At 37.6% G+C, this 27,732-nt stretch overlaps 1 protein-coding gene across 1 annotated transcript in view; it reads right to left on the bottom strand.

The window, feature by feature from the left end:
* WDPCP (WD repeat containing planar cell polarity effector) overlaps positions 1-27,732 on the bottom strand; it is a 175,400-nt gene that overhangs the window by 100,446 nt on the left and 47,222 nt on the right. Inside the window, exons 7-10 of the mRNA XM_007464152.1 lie at positions 23,418-23,532; positions 21,048-21,181; positions 17,356-17,547; positions 1,064-1,673 (exon numbers count right to left, since the gene is read on the bottom strand). Of these exons, the coding sequence (XP_007464214.1) occupies positions 1,064-1,673; positions 17,356-17,547; positions 21,048-21,181; positions 23,418-23,532 (1,051 nt within the window). The remainder of the gene's footprint in view (positions 1-1,063; positions 1,674-17,355; positions 17,548-21,047; positions 21,182-23,417; positions 23,533-27,732) is intronic.

Genomic DNA, 27,732 nt, shown 5'->3' with positions numbered 1-27,732 from the left:
CTTTTCTATGTTTTCAAGTTGCGGTGATGTGCATTAATTAAAATCGTTTTTTTAAAACCTAAGTGAGGTTCTTTCAAGAATGTTAAATTACACAAAACTGCCTAAAGGGACTTCCGTGGTGGTGCAGTGGTAAGAATCCACCTGCCAATGCAGGGGACACGGGTTCGACCCTTGGTCCAGGAAGATACACATGCTGTGAAGCAACTAAGCTTGTGTGCCACAACTACTGAGCCTGTGCTCTAGAGCCTGAGAACCACAACTACCAAGCCCGTGCTCCACAATAAGAGAAGCCACTGCAGTGAGAAGCCTGCACACTGCAACAAAGAGCAGCCCCCTGCTCTTCACAACTAGAGAAAGCCCATGTACAGCCAAAAAAATAAAAATGAATACCCAACTCTAAAAAAAAACAACAACAAACTGCCTAAAGGATATCATGTATTTCAGGACATAGCCAGTAATGCAAAACTACAAAAGGCAAAAAAATCACAATAATAAAATTCTGCTTTAAAGCTTCCTGGTTGAAATGGGATACATTAATACACATTTTTCCAAATATTGATAAGTTCTTTTGAATATTTTTATCTAAAATCTTTAGCAAATGCTAACTAAATATTTCCTTTCTCTTTTTTAAAACACTTGCTTTACACATTTCCAATCTGGGAAGAAATGGACACTTATAATCTAAAATAATTTTAATAGAAAAGTACTACAGAATTTTGTAATGGACATACTTTTAATATATTCTCATGTGTACTATTTCTTAAGGAATTTTAATAGACAGTTTATTTTGGAAAGCATCAAATGTGGCTAATTCAGTCTTTTTATTCATCACAATGGAAAATTAATGCAATTTCAAAATTCTTCAATATATAATGTACCTTGACATTTAGAAAATCATCCACAAAGCTTTCTTAAGGAAACTATATGAAATGTTTGAAAGGCAAGCACACTGATGGAATGACAAACAGAAAATCTACATTCCAAGAATAGTTTTATTGTCTTAGTTATATTGTCACCATCATAAAAAATTTAATTTATTTACTCACCAACTTCCTTGACTTACCAAGTTTAAACAGAAGTACACCCAAAGGTCCTCTGTCAAACTTGAGGAAGAGGAGATCATAGATGTCCCCACTTTCAGGCTTCTTAGAAACAACCTGCGGAGCTATCCACTGCATTTGAACAAGACTGCTAGAAACATCAAAGAATTTTTTGAATTGTAGAGTCTCCCTAGGTGAGCGGTCTTCAGCCAAAAGCTGGATGTTAATAGGAGAAAGAGCCATATCAAAAATTTGCAGCTCCCCTTGGTTACTGCCAACTAGCAGAATGGCACCACTTGGGTGGCAGCTTATTAATGAAGGCAGAAGTTCAGCCTGAGCTAAGACAGTCACTCTACGGTGAGTTTCATAAAGAATTACTGAAGAATCTTCACAGCCCAGAATCAGTTTGTCTTCAGTAACATTCCTGCAACAGCTAATGGCCTTCGATCTTAGTGGTATTCTGGTGACTGATACACACTGGATTTTGTGCCGAACACATTCATAGATGCAACTGTCAGCCATGGGCTCTTTGTCTACACTGATGGAGCACTCCACTGTCAACACCTGATAAGGCTGTTTGGTGCCAAAGCGAACATCCAGTGGATCCCATTCCGTGCGTACAGAACTCAGAACCTGTAAGAAATGTATCAAGTATGTTCATATAGACCTTGGTTTTTCTTCAGCTGTCACGCATAGCCCTGCATATTAATCTAGAATCCTACTGAATACCATTAACTATCACCTTAAATATCAGCAACATATAAGCAGGTATGTGTATATCTCATATAGAACACATATAAATATATATAGCACATATTTAGCACAGCTGCAGAAATTAAACTATAAAATTTTAACTTAAACACTTTGTTTTAGGAAGTCTGTAAATAACATAAAGACAAATATTTCCCATGATATATAAAAACTAATGAAGTGGGCTTTTAGTAAAATAATATGGCTAGCAGAATATCTAAAGACTTTAAAAGGATGAATAAAGGACTTAAACAATTTAGTCAATCTCCTTCCAACCCACTACCCCTCCCAATTCTGAAATTATTGGTAAATTACTTACCAGAAATATATTTCTAATTAGTTGGGCAGGGTAGGCAAAGGAAAAAACTTTAGAACCCTGTTAACAGTCCTGTAGAAATATTTTACTGTCAGAAAAGATATGAAGGGTTGTTAAGTAGATAAATGACCAATAGAAAGAAATAAGAAGATAATGCACTAGTTTTAAAATTAAAAAAAAAAAAAAAAGACCTGGTAGGTAATACGATTTGCAATACTGGTGAGGCAAAATTTAAAAAGCATTTCTGGTGCAGAAAGGAAAGGCTACAAAGAAACACCACAGCAGAAGAACAAAGAAATAAAACAGCAGGCCATTCACTTTATTCATATGTAAATATGGGAGGCCAAGAACCTGGAGAGTGGTATCAAAAATAGTTTCTAACACTTTGTCGAAAACTTCAAAATTAGATTTAGAAACATTAAAAAGCACATTTCTACACGAGATAAAATTTCACAGAACTATGCATGTGCACACACACACACACACACATACACAAGTGCATGTAAAATCCGATGAAATCCAACTAAGGCCAGTACCTGAGTTAATAGTATTATACCAAGGTCTTGTTCCAGGATTTGACAATGTACTGCAGTAATGTAAGATACTATCATTGAGGCAAACAAGGGGAAGAAGTACAGGAAGGGAATTGGCTTTTAGCCTATTTTGGCAATTATATTAGCAGTTTCTTGAGAGTCAAACTATTTCAAAAAATTTTTTTTCTTTTTTTTAAAGCACATACAGCTATGTTACATGGTACTGACTTGGGGAGGGAAAGGGGGTTGATGTGAATCTTTTTAAAAATCCATCCTACACATCATTACCAAACTAACCTTCCTAAACTAAATGTTTTTGCTATCATTCCCCTGTTCAAACCCTTTAATAGCTACCACTAACGAATAAATTAAATTTTTATTCCCCTGCCTGGTACGCAAAACAATATAGGATCCATATCCAACCCCTTCCCTCCCTCACACTCACTTTCCTGCTCTTGCTTTTCTTTTTTGTCTAATATATGCTTGAGTATGAGCTACATGCCAGGCACTGGTCCTGGCACTGCTGGGGATACAGCAGTAAGTCCTCACCCTCAGAGAACATACACGCTAATGGCTGAAAACAAAGTAACAATTCACAAACAAACATACATAGGATGTTAGTGATCCTATATATGTACTTCCTAAATACTATGAAGAAAAATAAAGCAAAGTAACAGGAATGGGAAGGGGAGGTAATAGAAGTCAGAGCAGGCCTCTCTGATAAAGTTGACCTAAAAGAAGTGAAGGGTAAGCCATTCAGCCACCTGGGAGAAGAAGGCTCCAGGCAGAGGAAGCAAACATCCTAAGGTAGCACTCTTGACCTGATGAAGGAACAATGGGAGACCAACATGGCTAGATAAAAGGGAGCAAGGAAGAAAATACTGGGAATTGGGGGAGGGAGAAGATTGTGAAGTGGCTTGTAGGCCATTATAGGGACTTTGGCTTTTCCTCTAAACAAGATGAGAAGCCATAAGGAGGGACAAGATCTGACTCGCAAATTCTAGTGTTGTCTCCGACAGTCTCCCTTCATTACTCTACTCTGAGGTCAAACTAAAGCCGCATTTTCCCAGCTCTGTAACTTGTTAAATTAAACAAAGAGGCTGTTCAACTGATGAGGCCCTAATTCCATGGCAACCTCTGTAAGCAAACCAAAACCTAAACCTGTAAATGCCTCAAAGTTACAAAATCAAAACACTAAGGATAACCATTACAACAGCCAATTAGGCTTTAAACTATAGCCAATCAAATAATTTCCTTTCTTTGCTTCTGCACTTTCACTGTCAGTCTTTTCCCTGCCTCATATCAGTAGGATGTTCCTAACCACTTCCAGTTTGGCACTGCCCCACCAGAATCGATTTACTCAAACTCTGAAAACTTTTACTATGCCTCAGCTTATCTTTCAACAGCTTCACTCATGTCCTCTACCTCAGGGGTCCCCAACCCCCAGGCCACAGGCCGGTACCAGTCTGTGGCCTGTGAGGGATTCGGGCCACACAGCAGGAGATGAGCAGCAGGCCAGCGATCACAGCTTCACCTGTATTTACAGCCGCTCCCCAACGCTCGCATTACCACCTGAGCTCCGCCTCCTGTCAGATCAGCGGTGGCATTAGATGCTCATAGGAGCGTGAACCCTACTGTGAACTGCACATATGAGGGATCTAGGTAGCGTGCTCCTTATGAGAATCTAATGCCTGATGATCTGAGGTGGAGATGAGGCAGTGATGCTAGCGCTGGGGAGAGGCTGCAAATACAGATTATCATTAGCAGAGACCATAATAAATCAATTGCTTGCAGACACATATCAAAACCCTATCAGTGAGTGGCAAGTGATAATTAAGGTGCATCTGGTGGCAGGCTTTATAGTGGCAAGTGAGTTGATATACTTCAATTGTACAGCTGCATCTGGTGGTAGGCTTTAAATCAGAATCCGACATTTATTTTAGTCTGCACATGGCCTGCCCATTATTTTATTTACCACTTCTGTCTGCGCCTATTTCCCGTACTGAGCACTTGTCTCAGTCACAGTTTTGGTAAGCCCACAAGCTAACCTTAGCCAAAATGAGTAAAAAAACAAATGTCGCTGGAGAGCTTCTTTGAAAAGGAGGAAAGACCCAATGATAAGACAGCAGAAGACTCTAAGACTGCCAACAAAAAGAAAGCTGCATTTAAAAGAAAATACCAAGAGTCCTACTTAAATTAATGGGTTCACTACAACAGGTGATTCACACTCTCCAAGCCTGCTTTGTGTAATATGTGGCAACCGGCTATCCAACAAAGCCATGAAACCTTCAAAACTGCTTCGCCACATGGAGACCAAGCAACCTGCATTAAAAGACAAGGCTTTGGAGCTTTTCAAAAGAAAAAAACGTGAACACAAAGAACAGAAGCAATTATTGAAGGCCACCATTTCATCAAATGTGTCTGCACTGACAGCATCACTCTTAGTGGCTGACCGCATTGCTAAAGCTAAGAAGCCCTTTACTATTGGTGAAGAGTTGATCCTGCCTGCTGCTGAGGACATCTATCGTGAACTTTTAAGAGAGGCTGCAGTTCAAAAGGTGGCACAATAGTATTCCTCTTTTGGCTAGCACCGTAACAGACGAATTGATGAAATAGCAGAGCATATTAAGGCGCAATTGTTAGAGAGGAGTAATGAGTCACCGTGGTACGCAATCCACGTTGATGAGTCTACCGATGTTGACAACAAGGCAACAATGCTTGTTTTTGTGCAATATATTTTTCAGGAGGATGTGCATGAGGATATGTTATGTGCACTTTTGTTGCCAACCAATACCACAGCGGCAGAACTATTCAAGTCTTTGAATGATTACATATCAGGAAAACTGAATTCGTCATTTTCTGTCGGTATATGCACGGTTGGAGCAGCTGCCATGACTGGACAGCTTTCTGGTTTCACTACTCGGGTCAAAAAGGTCACTTCTGAATGTGAGTCTATGCACTGTGTCATCCATAGAGAAATGTTGCCTAGCCGGAAAATGTCACCTGAACTTAATAACGTTTTGCAGGATGTGATTAAAATTATCAACCACATTAAAGTACATGCCCTTAACCCACGTCTGTTCATGCTGCTCTGTGAGGAGATGGATGCAGACCACATGTCTTCTCTCATACACAGAAGTGAGACGGCTTCTAAAGGTAGATCACTGGCCAGAGTTTCTGAGTTATGAGAGCCACTCCAGAGATTTCTTTTAGAAAAAGAGTCACCACTGGCAGCACATTTTAGTGACACAGAATGGGTCGCAAAACTTGCTTACTTGTGTGGCATATTCAACCTGCTCAACAAACTCAATCTGTCACTTCAGGGGAGAACAACAACTGTGTTCAAGTCGGCAGATAAAGTGGCTGCATTCAAAGCCAAACTGGATTTATAGGGGCAACGAGTGAACACTGGGATTTTCCACATGTTTTAAGCATTAGCAGAGATTTAGAAACAGACGGAGCCCAGGGACTTCTTTCTCCCAGCTGGTGCATGATCACCTATCTCAGCTTTCGAAAGAGTTTGAGCATTACTTCCCAACCACACAAGACCCCCGGACTGGGCAGGAATGGATCCTTGACCCATTTGTGAATAAGCCAGGTGAACTGACCTTGTCCGTGCTAGAAGAGGATCAACTACTTGAGATCGCAAATGATGGCGGCCTTAAAAGTATGTTTGAGACAACTTCAAATCTCCATATGTTCTGGATTAAACTCAAGGTGGAATAGCCTGAGATTGCCACAAAAGCACTGAAAAGCCTGCTTCCATTTCTAACATCGTGTCTTTGTGAAGCAGGGTTTTCTGCAGTGACAGCAACCAAAACGAGATTACGGAGTAGCCTGGACATAGCAACACACTTCGTGTGTCACTGTCTCCCATCACCCCCAGACGGGACCATCTAGTTGCAGGAAAACAAGCTCAGGGCTCCCACTGATTCTGCATTATGGTGAGTTGTATAATTATTTCATTATATACTACAATGTAATAATAATAGAAATTAAGTGCACAATAAATGTAATGCTCTTGAATCATCCCAAAACCAACCCCACACCACCACCCCCATCTGGTCCATGGAAATACTGTCTTCCATGAAACCCGTCCCTGGTGCCAGAAAGGTTGGGGACTGCTGATTTACTTGAAATCCACACTCTTCACCCACACAGACTCAGTATTTCCTACCAACAATACTCACTCTTGAAGAATTAGACCAAATGCTATTTCAGTTTCTGAATTTCTTCCAGCTGGGCAACATCCTTCCTTCCTTAGATCTCACTTCCATACCCCCTTCCCCACTCCAACTTGGCCAATGTGTGACATTCGTTTGGCCTTTTATTTACTTCTAATTTTTGATCATATGTCATCATTTTGACTATAAGCTTAAAAAAATAAACTGTCTCATCTATTTTACACTTTTTTGTGTATGCTGTGTAGGCAGCTAGCCAAAAACTATGCTGGTAAGAGCTTTTGAAAAAATATATAAATTTTTTAAAAAACCTCACTCTATAATGGTGGCTGAATTATCATACTTTCAGAAAGCTTAGAGATTTGTCAAGGAAGCCCTAGGGCAGGAAACTGAGAGGCCAGGTGACACTGAATAGGACCTGAACTCACACAGGGACAGCCTAAAAGGAGGGGCCAAGCAAGACAGCAGTCTTGGCATAGAACAGGTTAGCCCCAAGGTGCAGGAAGAAGGGTCCCAGGCTTCCTCAGTTCCAAAAGTCTGTAAGACTCTTCCCAATAGGCTCTGTAGTTTCACCAAGAGAAAGGGGTTAAAAGGGAAGTAAGACCATGGACCCCTTATACGCCTTCTCCTCCACTGCCAATCCCTGATATCTCTAAAAAGCTAGCAAAGGTCAGATTTAATACCAAATTCTGATTAAAAAAAGAAAGCTAACACTATATATTTATTGAAGTATAGTTGATTAACAATATTATATTTGTGATTCAATATTTTTATAGATTAGACTCAATTTAAAGTTATTACAAAATAATGGCTGCATTTCCCTATTAATACCCTACTCCTATTTTGCCCTTCCCCCATCCCTCTCCTCACTGGTAACCACTAGTTTGTTTTCTGTATCTGTAAGTCTGCTTCTGTTTTGTAATATTAATCTGTTTTATTTATTAGATTCCACATATAAGTGTTAATATAGAGTATTGTCTTTCTCTGTCTGACTTATTCCACTAAGCACACTATTCTCTAGGTCTATCTGAGTCTCTCCACATTGTTGCAAATGGTTTCATTCTTTTTTATGGCTGAATAATATTCCATTATATATATATAAACACAAATATATATATATATATATATATATACCACAACTTGTTTATCCATTCATCTGCCGATGGCCACTTAGGTAGCTTCCATGTCTTAGCAATTGTAAACAGTGCTCTTGTGAACACTGAGGTACATGTATCTTTTCAAATTAGTTTTCTCTGGATGTAAACAGTAGTAGGATTGCAAGATCATATGCTAACTCTAGTTTTTTAAGGAACCTCCATACTGTTCTCCATAGTGGCTGTATCAATTTATATTCCCACCAACAGTGCAGGCGAGTTCCCTTTTCTCCACACCCTCTCCAGCATTTATTGTTTGTAGATTTTTTGATGATGGCCATTCTGACTGGTGTAACATCACACCTCACTGTAGTATTCATTTGCATTTCTCTAATAATTAGTGATGTTATCTTTTCATGTGTCTATTGGCCATCTGTATGTCTTCTTTGGAGAAATATCTATTTAGGTCTTCTGCCCATTTTTTGATTGGGTTGTTTTCTTGATATTAAACTGTATGAATGAGCTGCTTGTATAGTTTGGAAATTAATCCCTTGCCGGTAGCATTGTGTGCAAATATTTTCTCCCAGTACGCTGGTTGTCTTTTCATTTTTTTAATGGTTTCCTTTGCTATGCAAAAGCTTTTAATTAGGTGCCACTTGTTTATTTTTGTTTTTACATTCATTGCTCTAGGAGGTGGATCCAAAAGGATATTGCTGCAATTTATGTCAAAGAGTGTTCTGCCTATGTTTTTCTCTTAGAGTTTTATAGTGTCCAGTCTTACATTTAGGACTTTAGTCCATTTTGAGGTGTGTGTGTGTGTGTGTGTGTGTGTGTGTGTGTGTGTGTATGGTGTTAGAAAGTGTTCTAATTTCATTCTTTTCAATGTAGCTGTCTAGTTTTCCTAGCACCACTTACTGAAGAGACTTTCTTTTCTCTATTGTATATTCTTGCCTGCTTTGTCATAGATTAGGTGGCCATAGGTGGGTGGGTTTATCTCTGGACGTTCTATTCTGTTCCACTGATCTATGTCTGTTTTTGTGCCAGCACCATACTGTTTTGATTACTGTAGCTTTGTAGTCTGAAGTCAGGGAGCCTGATTCCTCCAGCTCTGCTTTTCTTTCTCAAGATTGCTTTGGCTATTCATATTTTTTTGTGTTTCCATACAAATTGTAAAAATTTTCTGTTCTAATTCTGTGAAAAATGCTATAGGTAATTTGACAGGGATTGTGTTGAAACTGTAGATTACTTTGGGTACTATAGTCATTTTGACAATGTTGATTCTTCCAACCCAAGAACATGGTATATCTCTCCATCTGTTTGTGTCATCTTTGATTTCTTTCATCAGTATCTTAAAGTTTTCTGAGTACAGGTTTTTTGCCTCCTTAGATAGGTTTATTCCTAGGTATTTTTTTTTTTTATGTGATGATAAATGGTACTGCTTCCTTAATTTCTCCTTCTGATCTTTTGTTGTTAGTATATAGGAATGCAAGAGATTTCTGTGTATTAATTTTGTATCCTGCAAGTTTATCGAATTCATTGGTGAGCTCTACTAGTTTTCTGGTAGCATCTTTAGTATTTTTCTATGTATAGTATCGTATCATCTGCAAACAGTGACAGTTTTACTTCTTCTTTTCCAGTTTGGATCCCTTTTCTTTTTCTTCTCTGATTGCTGTGGCTAGGACTTCCAAAACTATGTTGAATAAGAGTGGACTGAGTGGGCATCCTTGTCTTGTTCCTGATCTTAGAAGGAACGCTTTCAGAATTTCACCATTGAGTAGGATGTTAGCTGTGCGTTTGTCATATATGGCTCTTATTACGCTAAGGTACGTTCCCTCCATACCCACTTTCTAAAGAGTTTTTATCATAAATAGATGTTGAATTTTATCAAAAGCTTTTTCTGCATCTATTGAGATGATCATATTGTTTTTATTCTTCAATTTGGTAATGTGGTGTATCACACTGATTGATTTGTGAATATTGAAAAATCCTTGCATCCCTGGGATAAATTTCACTTGATCAAGGTGTATGATCCTTTTAATGTATTGTTGGAGTCAGTTTGCTAGTATTTTGTTGAGGATTTTTGCAACTATGTTCATCAGTGATACTGGCCTGTAATTTTTTTCATGATATCTTTGGTTTCGGTAACAGGGTGATGGTGGTCTCATAGAAAAGGTTCGGAAGTGTTCTGTCCTCTGCAATATTTTAGAATAGTTTCAGGACGATAGGTGTTAACTCTTCTCTAAATGTTTCGTAGAATTCACCTATGAAGCCATCTGGTCCTGGACTTTTGTTTGTTGGGAGTTTTTAAATTACTGATTCAATTTCAGTACTGGTAATTGGTCTGTTCATAGTTTCTATTTCTTCCTGGTTTAGTCTTGAGAGATTGTACCTTTCTAAGAATTTGTCCATTTCTTCTAGGCTGTACCAGTTTATTGGCATGTAGTTCTTCATAGTAGTCTCTTATGATCCTTTGTGTTTCTGTGGTGTCTATTATAACTTCTCTTTTTCGTTTCTGATTTTATTGATTTGGACCGTCTCCCTTTTTTCCTTGATGAGTCTGTCTAAAGGTTTATCAGTTTTGTATATCATTTCAAAGAACTAGCTTTTAGTGTCATTGATCTTTTCTTTTTTTTTTTTATTCTCTATTTCATTTATTTTTGCCCTGACCTTTATGATTTCTTTCCTTCTACTAACTTTGGGTTTTGTTTGTTCTTTCTCTACTTGCTTTAGGAGTAGAGTTTGGTTGTTTACTTGAGATCTTTCTGGTTTCCTGTGGTAAGCTTGTATCGCTATAAATTTCCCTCTTAGAACTGCTTTTGCTGCATCCCATAGGTTTTAGATCATCGTGTTTTCTTTTTCATTTGCCTCAAAAAATGTCTCATTTCATTTTTTGATTTGCTCTTTGATTTCTTCAGTGATTCAGAAACCAGACCTTATTGAAGAAACTGATAATTCCAGGTTTGCAGCAGGAAATGTACAAGAAAGCATGGACCATATTGTTACACCAGACAGAGAGAAGCTACCCAAGACTACTGAGGTCATGACAAGAAGAGGAGCCAACTTGAGGAGGCTCCCACTGCCCAAAGTTAAGAATCTGAGCTTTCAAAAGGATAACAATTACAATTTATGAAACCCATTAAGTCAAGTATGTTTAAATCCATGAATTAATAATGCTATTAAAAAAACTAATTGGTTACCTTCAGGGAGTGATAGGGAACCAATTCAATCTTGAAAACTAGTAAATAAAAGAAACAGATGCTTATCCTGATTATACTATATGAATCCAGCCACTGGGAAAACAAGTAGGAGATGAGCAGAAGTGTCTCATTATAAAAATAACACAATTAATAAAAAAAATAATATCATTACATATCACCATTTTGCAACCGTCATGAATTACTGGATCTAGGCATTAAGCATCAATAGCTGCTAAAATCAAAAAAGAGAGACAACCAAAAGAGAGAAAGAGAACCTGACATTATGTGCCTTCTGATTAAAAAGCACTCCTTTGCACACAGTCTTGACAAAGCTGACTACTAACTTGCAGAATTTTCAAAAGACAAAGAAACTTGTTGAACCACACCATGATGATAGAACAACAAAATCCAGACTGTGTGACACTGCAGATTCAACAGATAAATTTTAATTTTAAAAAAAAGGGGGGCTTCCCTGGTGGCACAGCGGTTGAGAGTCCGCCTGCCGATGCAGGGGAAATGGGTTCGTGCCCTGGTCTGGGAGGATCCCACATGCCGTGGAGCTGCTGGGCCCATGAGCCATGGCCGCTGGGCCTGTGCGTCCAGAGCCTGTGCTCCGCAGCTGGAGAGGCCGCAGCAGTGAGAGGCCCGCGTACCGCAAAAAAAAAAAAAAAAAGGGATGGAGTGGGAACTTGAAGATTAAAAGAGAGTTAAAAGACACATTAACATGTTTTAAATAGATAATATTAAACTACAGTTTTGCAGGATGCACATTTAGGTGATAAAAACTATATGAGAAAATGTGTAAAAGTCACAATAGAGGTTACTTTGGGGCACCAGGAACGGGTTGAGATCAAAACAGAGTACGTGGTGCTATTGCTGGTGCCTGGCAAAGTTCTATTTCTTGACCTGAGTGTGGTTCAGTGGTGTTTCCTTAGTAAAAGCTCATTAAACTATATATTTAGTCTCTGTGGTTTTCCTTAGTGTGCTTTATAATAAAGAGATTTAAAAAAAAAATCATCCCTAAAATAGAAAATCTTGGTTATCTGGTTGAAAGCTAACACAGTTCATACATTTCTTTGGAAGAGATGTCTCTTAAATATTTTGGCTTTTCAGTTGAATGCATTTATAATGCTTTCTGAATACTTCTTTTATCAAATTATACTATATTAAAAGTTGGTCACATTTTGACTTTCCCATCAGTTGGCTGCTCCTCTAAATCACTGCAAAATTAGTTTTTAATTTTTATGGGAAAAAAGTTACCTGTGTGAGGTTGTATTTCCCTAGCCCTGACAACAGGTTTTAAGGTTTAATAGCTCTGCTTATGTGTTTTTGATTAATTTGGTTAAACAAATTCAAGTGACCTTTTCTGAGTAAGATATCTTGAAATTACTGCCATACTCAGAAAGCATTATCAAATCCATACAGCTGAAAAGCTAAAACATCTGCTTGAATACAAAGGTAAGGAAAGAGTAAGTTGTGTTTTCACCACATTTTAGACAAAGCTAATGAATTAAATCTATGATGACGGTAATCACCTTTTCCAAATTTAAGTATAAAGAGTGTGAGGAATTTAAGTAAAAATGACTACCATGCTATGTACAATAATCCATACAAACACCATTAAAAACTATTTTTAAGTGAATCGTACTGATAAAAAATTTCTTTTTCTTCATACTATTGTATATTTTTCAAAACAAATTTTTTTCCCCTAGACTACATAAATCTCTCTGTTCTGTGCTTCTAATTAAGATATGTACTGTTGTTTAGGGCTCTGCAGTGTGAAATTAGACCAGCAGTTTTCTAATATCCATAAAATAAATTAAGAAATGTTCCTCCTCTGAAAGACAGATAATTCAGTCACAGAGAGCTTACTTCTATGTTTCCTTTGTTTTCTTTTTTTTTTGCTGCTTGGTAAGCCAATTTTCTACTTGGAATTTACTGTTAACACTCTCATTTGGTTCAGTATGTGGGCTTTATCCTTTCCATGGTCTGTTATGCAAAAAAGATGGCTTAAAAATTTTTTTCCAGTCTGCTGTAAAGCAGTGGTTCTCAACTTGGATGCACATGAGAATCACCTAGGGAACCTGTAAAAGAATACTGATGCCTCCTACCCCTCTGGAGATTCTGATATAACTGGTCTGGGTGGGCTCCTTTGTAAAAGCTCTGCAGGTGACTGTAATGTGTTGCCAAGGCTAAGAACCACTACTCTAGGATCTTGCCACTGTCCAAATAAAAGCTTACTATCTTTTCTGATTTAAATTGGGTGGGAAATTATTTTTTTTAAGTTCTATCATTTAATAGATGCAAAGATGAAATTTCTTCTCTATGAGGCTGCTACTTTTTTTGTCTGAATTTTAGGGTTTAAGAGTATATTGTATCTCTTATTCTGAGGATTAGCTCAAGAAGTCTATTGGTCGCTAGTGAAAAAATATTTAAAGACATATGCCTGAATATTACTTTTATAGACTAGTGGTTTTAGTACGTTACCCTAAAAAATGTGCTACAATTCACAGTTAAAGATTATGTCTTCACACACCACAAAGAAACAATTATTTCCCCAGACATTTCTTCCAAAAGCCATTCACCTTTTGCATATAGAAGTTCACGTGAGGTTCTGAAAAAGAAATCTTTACAAATTTTTCTGACAGTTTAATTTTTTTTTTTTGTGGTACGCAGGCTCTCACTGTTGTGGCCTCTCTCATTGTGGAGCATAGGCTCCGGATGCGCAGGCTCAGTGGCCATGGCTCACAGGCCCAGCCGCTCCGCGGCATGTGGGATCCTCCCGGACCGGGGCATGAACCCGTGTCCCCTGCATCAGCAGGCGGACTCTCAACCACTGAGCCACCAGGGAAGCCCTAACAGTTTAATTTTGATAGACTGATTGAAAAAGCCAAATCCAAGACAAAAGCTACTTGACAAAAAAATGAATTACATATCTTAATATATTATGATCAAAAAATTAGCTATGCAGTCAGTGGTGAACAATTAAAAATCAGGTGCAAGTATCATATACAACTTCATGAAAATCTATTCAAATACTTAAATAAGATGGATAATTTTCCAAAAATACAAATTAAGGAAAATAAGGAAAAGACAGAATTCCCGAAAAACAAACAACCCTCGAAAAATGGAATCAACTATAAAAAATCTACCTTCGGGGGCTTCCCTGGTGGCGCAGTGGTTGAGAATCTGCCTGCTAATGCAGGGGACACGGGTTCGAGCCCTGGTCTGGGAGGATCCCACATGCCGCGGAGCAACTGGGCCCGTGAGCCACAACTGCTGAGCCTGCGCGTCTGGAGCCTGTGCTCCGCAACAAGAGAGGCCCCAACAGTGAGAGGCCCGCGCACCGTGATGAAGAGTGGCCCCCGCTTGCCACAACTAGAGAAAGCCCTCGCACAGAAACGAAGACCCAACACAGCCCAAAATAAATAAAGTAATTAATTAATTAAAAAAAAAAAATTCCTCATAAAAAAAAAAAAAAAATCTACCTTCGTTGAAAGACAGCACACCCAGGCAGTTCTATATGAGTTTTACCAAACATTCAAGTATCATATAACTCCTTTTGGCACTAGTTCAGAGAGGAGAAAAGAGAAAAGCTAGTCAAATCACTCTATAGGGATAGTACAACTTTGATATGAAACTTAGAAAGGATAGTAAAAAAAAGTAAAATTGTCGGCTTCCCTGGTGGCGCAGTGGTTGGGAGTCCACCTGCCGGTGCAGGGGGCGCGGGTTCGTGCCCTGGTCCGGGAGGATCCCGCATGCTGCAGAGCGGCTGGGCCCGTGAGCCATTGCCGCTGGGCCTGTGCGTCCGGAGCCTGTGCTCCACGACGGGAGAGGCCATGGCAGTGAGAGGCCCGCGTACCAAAAAAAAAAAAGTAAAATTGTGTACCAGGGCTTCCCTGGTGGCGCAGTGGTTGAGAGTCCGCCTGACGATGCAGGGGACACGGGTTCGTACCCCCGTCCGGGAAGATCCCACATGCCGCAGAGCGGCTGGGCCCGTGAGCCATGGCCGCTGAGCCTGCGCGTCCAGAGCCTGTGCTCTGCAACAGGAGAGGCCACAGCAGTGAGAGGCCCACGTACCGCAAAGAAAAAAAAAAAAAAAAAAAATTGTGTACCAACCTTGAGCAAATTGTATATCCTCTTTAAAGTTCCCCCCTTATTATTTCTCTAGGTAGAAACAGTCATTCCCCACTGGGTCCTCTACAGCTTACACATACTCTATCCACAGCATTATTTAACACTTTAGTGCACTCACATGTTTTCATATTTGTCTCTCATTGGTAGACACTAAGATCCTTGCGGGCAGGGATAGTTTTGTATTTATATCCCCTGGCATGAAATACAGTGCTTACTCCATGGTCATGCTCAGTAGTTGATGAATGATGTGAAAAGAGAGAGGGAAGGGCCTTTCAGGTAGAAATACCAGTAATTTGTACAGACAGGAGGTGGGAAATAAAGAAGCAGTAAACCATTTGGCTAGAACATAGATTTGTATAAAGAAATAACATTGGAAAGGTAAGTCAGGGCCAGTCAGGGGGACCTTTTCAGTGCCGAGGCTAAGTTTAGTTTCAAAATCTACTGAAGACCTTTGAACATGCAATGGCTAAATCAGATCTGTGCTTCAGAATCCAGATGTGAACGTTTATGAGCTGCCCAGGACCTATCTGGTTTAAATCCATCATTTTAAAAATTAGAAAACTACAGTCAGAGAGGGTAGGTGATCTACCCAAGGCCAAAGAACATAGTATTAGTTAAAAGCAGGCAGAAGCTGACAGGAAGTAAATTTGATTAAAGTCACACAGTATATGGTCCAACCAACAGGCAAACCGAGGTTTAGCCAACTCCGAAGTCCATAAACTAGATGACACCAGGAGATGAAGTACATAGACCATACGTATACCCTTTTTGAACAGTCCTAATTTCAGGTAATAAACTCATTTCAAATAAAGGTAATTTGTGTAATGTAAAACTAAAGGCTGATTTATATTATTTTTACTTTTATTATAAAACAGGACATTTAAAAGAATTCTAGTTGGCTTTATTATATTAAGTCATTTTGATTAAGTCTTTTATTCAGTTAGCTTCTGGACCCAAGATCAATAAAATGGTGGGCATGAACAGGAATTGAATAGGAATAAAGCACTTCTTTATCCTCACAAAATCCATACCTGAAGCATTACAACTGGTATTAGTTACTACAACAAATTGGAAAAGTTCCAGAAAAAGGTAAAATAATTAGTTAAAAAGGACTCTTCAGTCTTAAAAGATAGCCTGTAAATTTATAAAACCAGAAGAGGTAGGTAGGGATAGAGAAAACTTGTACTTGTTCATTGTATCTCAGAATACTAATTCTGAAAAATTTAAAAACTTAAAGCCTAAAAGATAATGGATTTAGAGAAAATACAGGAACATACTATTTTACCCAAGCCAAAACATTAAAAAAAACAGGTTGGAAGAGGTTGCTTTTTTTAAAGTTACATAAAAAAAGAAACAGAATTTCATACTCAAAGTACTGATGCAAGGTGAAAATAGCCATAGGTTCGTGATAATGAATGACAATGGAGAACCACTGTCAGGAACAGATAGGGTAAGATCTTGTCTGCACCTCTTAGATTAACCCTTTTTGTGCTCCTGTCCCAGGCAGGAAACTAGACTGAGAACGCTGCTCTTCTAAAGCCTTCCTTACAAATCCTTGCCCCAGCCATGGTTTGGCACCACAGTCTTGCAGAAAATAGGCATTTGACTAATGTTTGGTACCTAACTGAAGTTTAAAGAAGGTGATTGATAACATAGCTTCGATAGGCATGAAATCATGAGCAAACAGCAATGACAGTACTAATAATGATGACAAGAATCACAATAGTAATTGAGAGTTTAATATATGTAGTTATTGCTCTAAATGCATGTATTAACTCATTTATCTTCTTTAACTTTATTTTTCAAATAATGAAACCACAGAGGTTAGTAATCTGCTCAAGGACAGAGAGCTAGGTAGTGGCAAAGCTAGGATTTGAACCCAGAAGCTTGTGCTATTAATCACTATGCTATTCAGGTAAGTCCTGAAACTGTATCCTCCAGATGTGATACTTTAAAGGATCCCATTTCATATGTAATTTCCTTTGTTGAATATTTGGAAAATAAATTATATGTTTTAAAAAGTATTCACACTTATTTCAGAATAGAAAACTAATAATCCTATTTTATTTTCTCTTCAATAAAATGTATAGATTTGCTTTAGATTTACCTCCAGTCTTCCTTGAGCATAACCCAGGAGCAGCAGATTGGCTTTGTCTTTCTCAGAAGAAATGGGGGCCCAAGGCCAAGCATCATCACTGACCAGTGGCCACCAGCAAACAACTATATCTTGAACACAATTGATAGCTAGACGACGTTGTGTTGTCCTGTTTACTGGGCCAGGGATTTCATAATAGGAAATCTAATGGTTAAAAAAAAAAAAAGCAGACAAGGATCAATTTTAAAATGCAAAATCCTCAAAGTATTGCAAAAATTAAAGCATCTGTAAATGTAGATAAATGCAAGTAAATATGCATGTTAAACATGTGCTTAAGGAGGTGTCAGAATTTACCAAATTCTTTTGACACATATATAAAAAAGACATATGTTCAAAATTCTCCCCATTTTTAGCAGAGGAAAGGAAAAGGAGAAATGTGAGTTAGGGAGGAATTGGCCATAGCAATCCCAATCAATACCAAAATGTACAGTCATGGTTGCCTGACAGTATCGACCTACACATAGGATTTAAGACCGGCTATATTAAATGACAAGTTCAGTACTGCTGACCAAGAGTGTCTGACTACTGTTTAAGACATAACATGTTAACAATGACTGAATGACTGACAACAATAAAAGGAAAAACAACTTGAGGCAAATATCACTTTAAAGAATATATGAGACACATACACAAAATTCTGCATAAAGGGATAAGTCACAGCATCATGCTGCATAAAAGTTTATGCAGCTTCTGAGAATTATGCTTTTCTTTCTTAGGACGGATTTGTAGAATTTATTATTCAAACTATGTTATTTTGGAACATGGTTATTTGAAAACATAAGCACGGCACCATCTGGGTGACACATGCCAAGGAAATATAGATTGCACCGTACTTCTGCTTAAGGAATTAATGGAAGGTTGATAGCTTGGAAGCGAAAAAAAAAAAAAAAAAAACTATCTTGCCATTGCTGGTCAGCAATAATCGAACCACTTTCTGGGGATTAAGCGCATGGCTAAGCATACTGGACCAGACACTAGCAAAGGGCAGGGGGTCTTCTTATCAGAGAAATGCTTCTGGAGCCAGTCTCACTACATGACAGATTGCTTTCATATTCCTGTCTGCAAGGCAACAAAGGATGGCAGTAATGCGATAATGCCAGAGTGCAATGGGTGTTAAGAACCCGTTGCATTTATGTATTGTATTTAGTAAATAATCAGGCTCATCCAAATTGTGATCTCACCACTCAACCAAGGCCATTAAAATCAAGGTTAATGCTTTAATAATCCTCTGCTATTTTTTTTAATATGGTCAAAAGGAACCCTTTTCTATTTGCATGCCCATAATATTATTGACCTCTTCATCCTCTGACTGCACATCAAAAGGAACTGAAATCAAAGTAATTACCAATGTTGTTCTCTCATGGTAAACATTTAACTCCTTGCACTGTCCCTGTCCCTTCACTGTTAAATAAATTGAATTGGATTTTTAAAATGTAGACAGGAAAACCCATTAAAGGTCAACAGTTTCAGGATATTTCCCCTACATTTTTCTTTGCCAAAATTGTTTCAATCTAAAAGAATTAAATTATGGTACAGCTGTAAAGAAAAGCAGAATTGTAGTATTCTACACTATTTCCTTGTTTTAAAATCCAAATGGGCAAAGACAGACAACACAGATGTACTTTATGCTTTGAAGTGCAAATTCTTATATTTAAGCTCTCAGTATCACTATTTTAACTAGCTATCTTTATCTTCTTAAGAGAAATACCACAATGGAATTGCTAAGTCCTTAAAAATATAGCTACATTATTCTGATGTCCTACCTGCCATGTAAACATGTTACTTAAGAATTTCTAGATGAGAACTGGCACTTTCAATCCTCACATAATGCAAATCATATATGTTACCTGAAACTTCAGGTTTGCTATGAGTATTAATGGCATCAGTGTTCTAGCACAATCGTCAAGAAGGCAAGTGAAATGAGTAAGTTTCTTAAAACATCCTTCCAATGGACAAATGGCAGTTTTTACTAAGTATTTAAATACCTATATTTAAAATAATGAACCAGAAAATGAAATCCATGTGTTTTCCAAAGGGAAGCAGGCTACTTCTCTAATGTAAAGAAATGACATGGAGTGCTCATGGAGTGCTTAATTTCTCAAAGCTAAAGGCAGAATGAATAAAGAAATAAGTAACTCCCTTACTCAAGGTATAGGGCCCATATACTCAGTCTATTTTTCACATCTTTTCATCAGAAAAGATGACATCCTGACAGTTTCTCTCTGCTCTCATTAACGGAGAGCTAATATCATTCAGCTGAGAAGACTTTGCCAAATTATCCACCACACCTAAGATGGAGAAACTAGTCATACAAAATTTTATATAAATGCATTAAAAACAGTTACTTTAATAGTTTGAGGTAATGCATACTGGTGCATTTTAAAGACCAGTATTAGTAAATAAACAACATTTTAAGTAAATCTACAGTTAGCCATTCTGGAAAATAATATCCCATTAAGAATGCTAAACGAATTTTTTTTACTAAACAAAATATATGAATACCACTGATTTTCAGTTTAAAAGAATCAATATTATATAAAGTGTTATAGAAGCTCCACAAAGTTGGCAGACAAAACCAAATTTTAGTTTATTACCACAGTAAAACACTTATTTAATGTATTTTATCCCATGTTAAAAATCTTTTTTATTAGATTTTTCCACTAAATAAAATTAAATCCTCCCATACCACCACTACCTCAGTCACAATAAGAAATAATGCAAAAGGGCAAAAGGTTAGGTTAAATACTACTTTTCAAACACACACACAAAGTTGACTTTTAAGAATCTTTGCCCTTGTTACAGACACTCTAGGTATGGTGTAAGTGTGCATCTTGTTTAAAGAAGCTGTATATCAGCCCCGTTCCCAGTGAACTGTCTCAAATCCACGTCACAGAGGCTGGATCAATCTTGCAAACACAAGTCATTGCTGAAAAGAGGCCTTGAACTGAAACAGCCTGGAAAATGTATTAGATACTCATCCTACCAGAGAGTATGCCTTCCAAGCAGTTAAAATGTAATGTGGCAAAACTTAAATTAAATACATCATTTAAAATAAAAATCCTGCCTTAACAGATGTAAGGTCCCTGATACAAGGAAACAAATTACCTGGAGTTACTGAAGGGAGAGATACTAACACAGGAAGGAGATTTCTTTTTGCATTTTTCTCCACAGTTAGAGTTGGGTGTGGGGGGCGGGGGAGTCTTCCCACTCTTCGTTTATTACACATTTCTATTAACCTTTGAAAGTGCCTTCTTCTTTCTTTTCTTGTGAAATGGAAGCCAGAGCAGCTATCCTTGCCTAGAAGGATGATACCGGGTCTTAGGGGAAAATGAGAATGGTGTATATACTACCACTAGCAAGAAAACCATTTTCGAATGTGTAACTTGCCTCTATTATCTGTCTCTGACTTCCGTAAGTACTATATAAATTACTCCAAGCATGCCACTGTTAGACCCCCATAATGAGAGTAAAAAAGAAAACTCTGGATGGCCACTGTTTCTAGTTGATCAAGCTTCATCTTATAATAACTCTGGTTTTTCTGAAATCCAGAATCATTCAATAAAAACAAGCATAACATCAACTCATGTGATACTCTAGCATACCTTAATAATTAACAATATGACTATATAAAATGAAATCTCTACCTTATAATCCAAGGCTGAGAGTTTTTCCAGTCTTTTGTTTATATCAGGAGAACCCATCTTCTTGGTAAACTGAATAAAACATAGTTTGTTTTGTGCCAAAAATGATAAGATGATAAAGCTGTCTGTGAGAAGAGCTTAAAAAAAAAAGATTTGATAATACTAGCAAATACTAAGTTAGAATAAAATAATAAAGAATTAACAGTTTCTTCCACTGAAATGTTACAAAAAACTATTTTCAGAAGATAAATGAATATTAATTGAAATAACTAAAGTCTCCTAAATACCATTATGACATTTTACAAAGACAGTAAAGATACTGGGAATAAACAACAATCATCAATCTAATCATGCATGGATTTGATACTTTTTCTTTTTTCCTGAGACCATTTCAATATACACTGATGTTTGGGGACAACCTCCAAATGAGATGTATTTGGAATAGGGCTAAGAAAAGCATAAAATAAAGACCGTTTCACATCTGAATGTAAAGATACAAACATTCACTTTTATTTGTGCTTAGCCTTTAATCCTGTGTTTATATGATATAAACCATCTGAGAATAAATTGGATTTATTAGAGGATACAGATCAGTGTTCTCCACCAATTTTTAAAAATATTTTTCATCAATGAATCTTCTGAGGGTATACTAGTTAAATGAAATAAAGCATATTATATCCAAAACACACATTATATAAAATATTTGATAATGAAGAGTAGCAAAAATATTTCTACAGCTTTATTTTTAGAGCACACAGGTAGATAATTAATATTCATAGGTTACATAAAGCGCAGTTAATGTTATAAAAATTGTTGATAAAAACATATAGTAGGAATTTGAGAAATGTTTTATATTGTTCCCAGCATAAAAAAATTATTGAATGTTTTATATATTTTTCTTTACTTCCATACCCTAACTGTGCAAGCAGTAACCAACAGTATATCTACACAATTACAGGAGAATCTGGAGAACTGCCAAGAAATCACATTATTATCATGGTCTCATGAGAGTGTATCATTTGTGGTATAAATAAAAGAAACAAGTGAAAAAAGATATCTCAGCGACATGAATAGTGTTGGAAGTCTCCTTTTAATTCTTATGGAGGAGAATCAATATGACAAAATCATCACAGCCACTATTTTCTTTGCAGTGTCAATGAAGGGGTCAATTATTAGACATATGAAAATGGAACCTCTTCCACAGGGAAGCTTCCTTAGCACCACGATCCTATAAGGAAAAGGGAATGGCACACTTATAACCTTAACCCCAGCTTTCATTATCAGGAATATGGCTAATGATAGCCATCCTGCAGAGTGCTTTTCTCTGCAGGATTTATTCAGAGATATTTATTCAGAGATAGCTAGTGAGCACACACAGCAGAAGGAAGGTTTCTGTAATCTAACCTCTGTCCTTTCCATTAGATCATACTTTCCTTTGATTATTCAATTTAAGATACTGACAATTTTCAATCTCTAATGATAATGCAATCTGTTTCTTAGACCATTTTTTTTTACCTTGAATTAAAGAATATAATCTTAAAACTTCAGGAGTCAGCACACCGTAGTGCAAAGAAAACGGGCTTTGCAGCCAGAACCTGGGTTCAAATCTCAACCCAGTCATTTTTGGGCTAGTCCTTAGTATCTCACTAGTGGTCATGTTCCTTAGTATTTCAGCTTCAATTTCCTATCCATAAAATGGAAATAACTATACCTTATAAGGAATAGTTTTTTTAATTAAATGATATACATAGGTTAGCACAGCATAGAGCCTTTTAGGGATTAATAAATGTCAGTACCCTACTTTTTCAATTACTGGCTTAAAATCTTTTTTTATGTGCTTCGTAGCAATTATGTACTGATTGTGGTATCACTTAATGGGATTCAGATTTATCTAGTATATTTGGCATTGATTTTTGATATTTATAAATACTGCCCAACTCTCTCAAAAGTTAGTATTCACAGACTTTGGTAACAGAGAATCTTCCTAACGGCCAAAACACAGGTTTTGTTTTTTTACTGATGGCTGTGTTGACAAATTTGGGTTATTTATTATTCAAAATTCATGTGAAAATGAAAAATATTTGAAATGTCAACACACCAAAAAAATAAACACCTCTTTTGAAAATACGTTCACATTTTTTTAAGCAAAGAGTGAAAAATACTCAAGGATATGAGCCTAACACTTGACAAAAAACTTTGATATTAAATATTAGTCAAAACTTGTATGGGTCCCAGGGGTTGTAACTATGCTATTACAAGCAATTACTTGTGTTTTCAAGTCCCCAGTGGTAATAATTAGTCTACCTGTTGACACACTATTTCTCCTGCCCCACTGTTAATGTAGGCAATTGATTTGCACATGGGGGTAATTACCATCACTGATGGTGTCTGAGATGAGCTTCCCCACCAGGCTTCTGTCAATCACCACTTTCTCCAGCTGCGGCCCGGAAAGGCTTAAGGACACCAGCACACCTGAACCAAAGAGAAGCTAATACCAGAGAAAGGGGGAGAGGGGGAGGGAGATATACTGACAATTAGAATCTTTTAAAAATCTCTCCCCAAATGCACAACTTATACAGATATTTACATATGCATCTACACCATGGAATTATAAAGAGCTTTTCTTCTTCAAAAAACAATCACTGACATTCTGAGTAAAAAGATACAGGTGGTTAAATGATGCAACACAATAAGGGCACTGATTAGTGCTATATGCAGAAACTGAATTTAGTCCATGTTTATTAGAAGTGTAATCTTCTAAATACTTAGAAAATAACCGTGTGGAAAAAACTTTGCACTGCATTCAGAAATGTGATGTGTCTTAAACTGAAATGTTTTCAAAGATTACTATTTATATCAGAAATTAAAAGATTTCTTAAGCTTTGAATAATCAATGCTACACATTAAATAGAGAAAAGATGCCATCATTACAATATTAACCTCAAGTATTACAATTTTTTTTTTTTTTTTTTGCGGTACGTGGGCCCCTCACTGCTGTGGCCTCTCCCGTTGCAGAGCACAGGCTCCAGACGCGCAGGCCCAGCGGCCATGGCTCACGGGCTCAGCTGCTCCGAGGCACGTGGGATCCTCCCGGACCAGGGCACAAACCCGCGTCCCCTGCACCGGCAGGTGGACTCCCAACCACTGCGCCACCAGGGAAGCCCTACAATTTATTTGGAATTTAAACCGCACTTCTACAAATAAAGATCTTGTCTAAAATATTAAAATACATGTAAATCAAGGCAATTAAAGTAAAATGTTAAAAAATTCATAAATAAATACCACATACCAGAAATAGCTTCTCAAGGAGAGATACAGTAAAGTAGGCAGGCTTTATTAATATTAGCATTCACCCACCCAACCACCCAACAAAAGATGTCTGGATATCACCATTATGGTTTTATACTGCTCCTTTCCATTTGTGGCAGCATAATTCATTCATCTCCAAATGTTTAAAACTTATGAAAGGACTATGCATATGTGTATGCTTGTTATCTATGAGATTATGAAATATCAACATTGGAAGAAATTGTTTCACCTTCAGGGCAGCAGACTCAAAGCAGATGAATCATGGAATAGCATATTGTATACAAAGAAAAAAAACAATTGTCAGTAAACTAATCATGAACATGCCAGCCAAACCCAAAGACAACTATGATTTTAAACAAAACAGGGGACTTCCCCACCTACCTAAGCATCATGTCCCAGCTATAAAGGATGATTCTGTGACAAGACATACTGTGACATGTGTGAGAGATGAGCAGCATCAGGGACCATGTTAATAAAAAAAAAAAGACCATTACTCCCCTATGGTCTAACAGATTCCAGGCACATGAATCAGAAAAGAAACTGAAGGGTCCCACATGACTTAACGAATTATCCATTTCATGTTAATGCCCCCAAAGTGGGGCGGAGGGCAGGGGAAGGAGAATTTAATCAACTTTATTGGTCTGCGAGACTAATAAGAGAAGGCACATTTGTTCCAAGAATTTCAAAATACTTCACAAATTAATTAATCTCTACTGAATTATGAATTATATCCAGCCCTGTCATATACCTTGATGACAAACACTGATAGTTCCCTTTTAGGGAATTCTCCCATAACAATATAACATATTATATTATATAACAATATACTATATAATAATATAATGTGGTCTTTACTCCCTACATTCTCCCTTCTCAGACAGGGAATTTTAGGGTCATCTTTCATATCTAGTTCTCCCCTTTGTAATAGCTTTTTTCTCACTTCCTCATTTATTCAAAGCACCTCAAATATCTGCCCTTTTCTGTTTATTTTTATCTACTAAAACTTTATACCTATACTCTTAAGCACCTCTTTTCTTCATTATCCACTGATTACTAGCTCCTTATGGATACTAGCTAGGCCACTTTTATCTTTGTACCTTCAGTGCCTAAAACAATGCCAGGCACATAGGAGGTGCTAACTAAATGTTTAGAGAAAGAATCATAATTAACATCATAGGATCAAATAATTCATAGTTAGAAGGAAACCTGGTCTAATCTTCCACTCCCACATGACATGTAAGTTCCTCTGCAGCATCTCTACAAGCATCCTTCAAGCATCCAGCCCATGCTTGAAAACTGCCAGTGACCAGAAGCTTATTACCTTACAGGAAAGCTGTGCTACCACTGGAAAGTTCTAATCAATTTAAAGATCATTCCTTCATTTTTTTCATTCAACAGAAACTGAATGTTGATTATATGCCAAACACTAAACTAAATTTAGTGGCTCTAAAGTGAATCAAATATAACCCTTAAAATAGGTTAAATATAGGTTAGTAGAGAGAGGTAGGGATATAAGCAAGTAAGTGTAATAAAGCGTTACTGGTCCTATCATAAGAATACATACTGGGTAGACTGGAGGGACTGAGAAGAGGTGGCGATGCTTGAGCTTGAGGTGAAGGCTAACACCGCCTTCTAAGAAGTACAGTAGCCCCAGTTTCTCTTCAACAGTGCTCTTTTTAAATATTAAAAGATAATAACACAGTGGTTAAGAACATGGACTCAAATCAAAATGAAATCAGCACTGGCTCTACCTCTTACTAGCTGTGTGACCTTGAGGGAGTTACTTAACTTCTGTAACTTCATTTCCTCCTCTGAGACGAGATATAATAATATCTACTTCATAGGATGAGGATTAAATTACTATTTACAAACAGTATTTAGAGTAATGTCTGGCACATAGTAAATGTCTGTAATTATAATTATTGTTATTATTCAAACATTACTCACATGTTTTCACTATACCATTTACCATCTCTGAACACATTCCTCTGTCTTTTTTAAAATCTTGTGCCCAGACTGGGCTCGATGTTAGATATGGAACACTAGACTCCAGGTGAGTTATAACCACTACAATCTTTTATCACTTTTCCTATGTGCTCTGATTTAACAAGGATACTGTCTCCAAGATATGTGCAAGTTCCTTCAGAACTTTGGAATTTGTCCAAGTCCCAAATTTGTTGTTCCTTATTTTGTGCTCTCACCACAATTATCATGAACTAACCCTCATCTCCTAATAGAAATTGCTTTTTCTATGTATGAGCACTTGTTATGTTATAAAGTTAATTCTAAAAGACCACTTTTGTCGGATGGAGATGGAAAGTACAACTGTGATATTATGTAAAAGAGGGAACTTAAGCTGGAAAGGATTTGAAGGGGAAGTGTCAAGGCATAGCAGGAAAGCATACATACATCAGTAGATAACTGATATACACATGGAGACAGGGGCAGTGATTTGTGGACTGTGGATCCTGCCCACTGAGCTTGGGCATTCCTTCAGAATCTTTCTCAAAGGATGGGTACACAGCCACTAATGCATTCACTCATTCATTCCACAAATGAATATTTAGTATTTTGTATGAGCCAGGCCCTGTTCTAGGTGCTGAAGATACAGCATTGAACAAAACAGACAATGCCCTTGCCCTACCTCCCTTCAGGAAGCTTGCATTTGTGTGGACACAGAGAATAAAAAATAGTTTTAAAATAATGTCAGAAAGCAATAAGAACTACAGAGAAAAATAAAGCACAATACGGATGGAGGCTTTAGGAGGATGCTGTTTTAAGTAAATGACTAATAAAGAGAAGTAAAAACAGCTCCCTGAGATGACATTTGAGTACAGATCCAAATGAAGTGAAAGAACAAGTGATATGATTATTTGGAGAAAGGGAGTTTGAGGCAGAGAACAGCAAATGCAAAAACTCTGAGGTTAGAATGTGCCTGGGACAACTGAGGAAAGGTAGGCCAGTGTGGCTTGTGGGGAGTGAGTGAGAGGGATATTCAGAGGATGAAATTAGCGAGGTAGTCAGGGGCCAGGTTACACTGGATGTTTCTGATGAGAAGCCATAGGGTTTTAAGCAGCAGAGAATTATATTTTATGTTTTAAAGAGGGATCAGGGCGGGGCTTCCCTGGTGGCACAGTGGTTGAGAGTCTGACTGCCGATGCAGGGGACACGGGTTCGAGCCCTGGTCTGGGAGGATCCCACGTGCTGCGGAGCGGCTGGGCCCGTGAGTCACAACTACTAAGCCTGCGCGTCTGGAGCCTGTGCTCTGCAACGAGAGGCCAGCGCGCCGTGATGAAGAGTGGCCCCCGCTCGCCGCAACTGGAGAAAGCCCTCACAAAGAAATGAAGACCCAACACAGCCAAAAATAAATAACTATATT

The sequence above is a fragment of the Lipotes vexillifer genome, unplaced genomic scaffold (assembly GCF_000442215.2).
Source record: "Lipotes vexillifer unplaced genomic scaffold, Lipotes_vexillifer_v1.1 scaffold311, whole genome shotgun sequence".
Lineage (NCBI taxonomy): Eukaryota > Metazoa > Chordata > Mammalia > Artiodactyla > Lipotidae > Lipotes > Lipotes vexillifer.
This window is presented reverse-complemented; position numbering and strand designations above follow the sequence as displayed.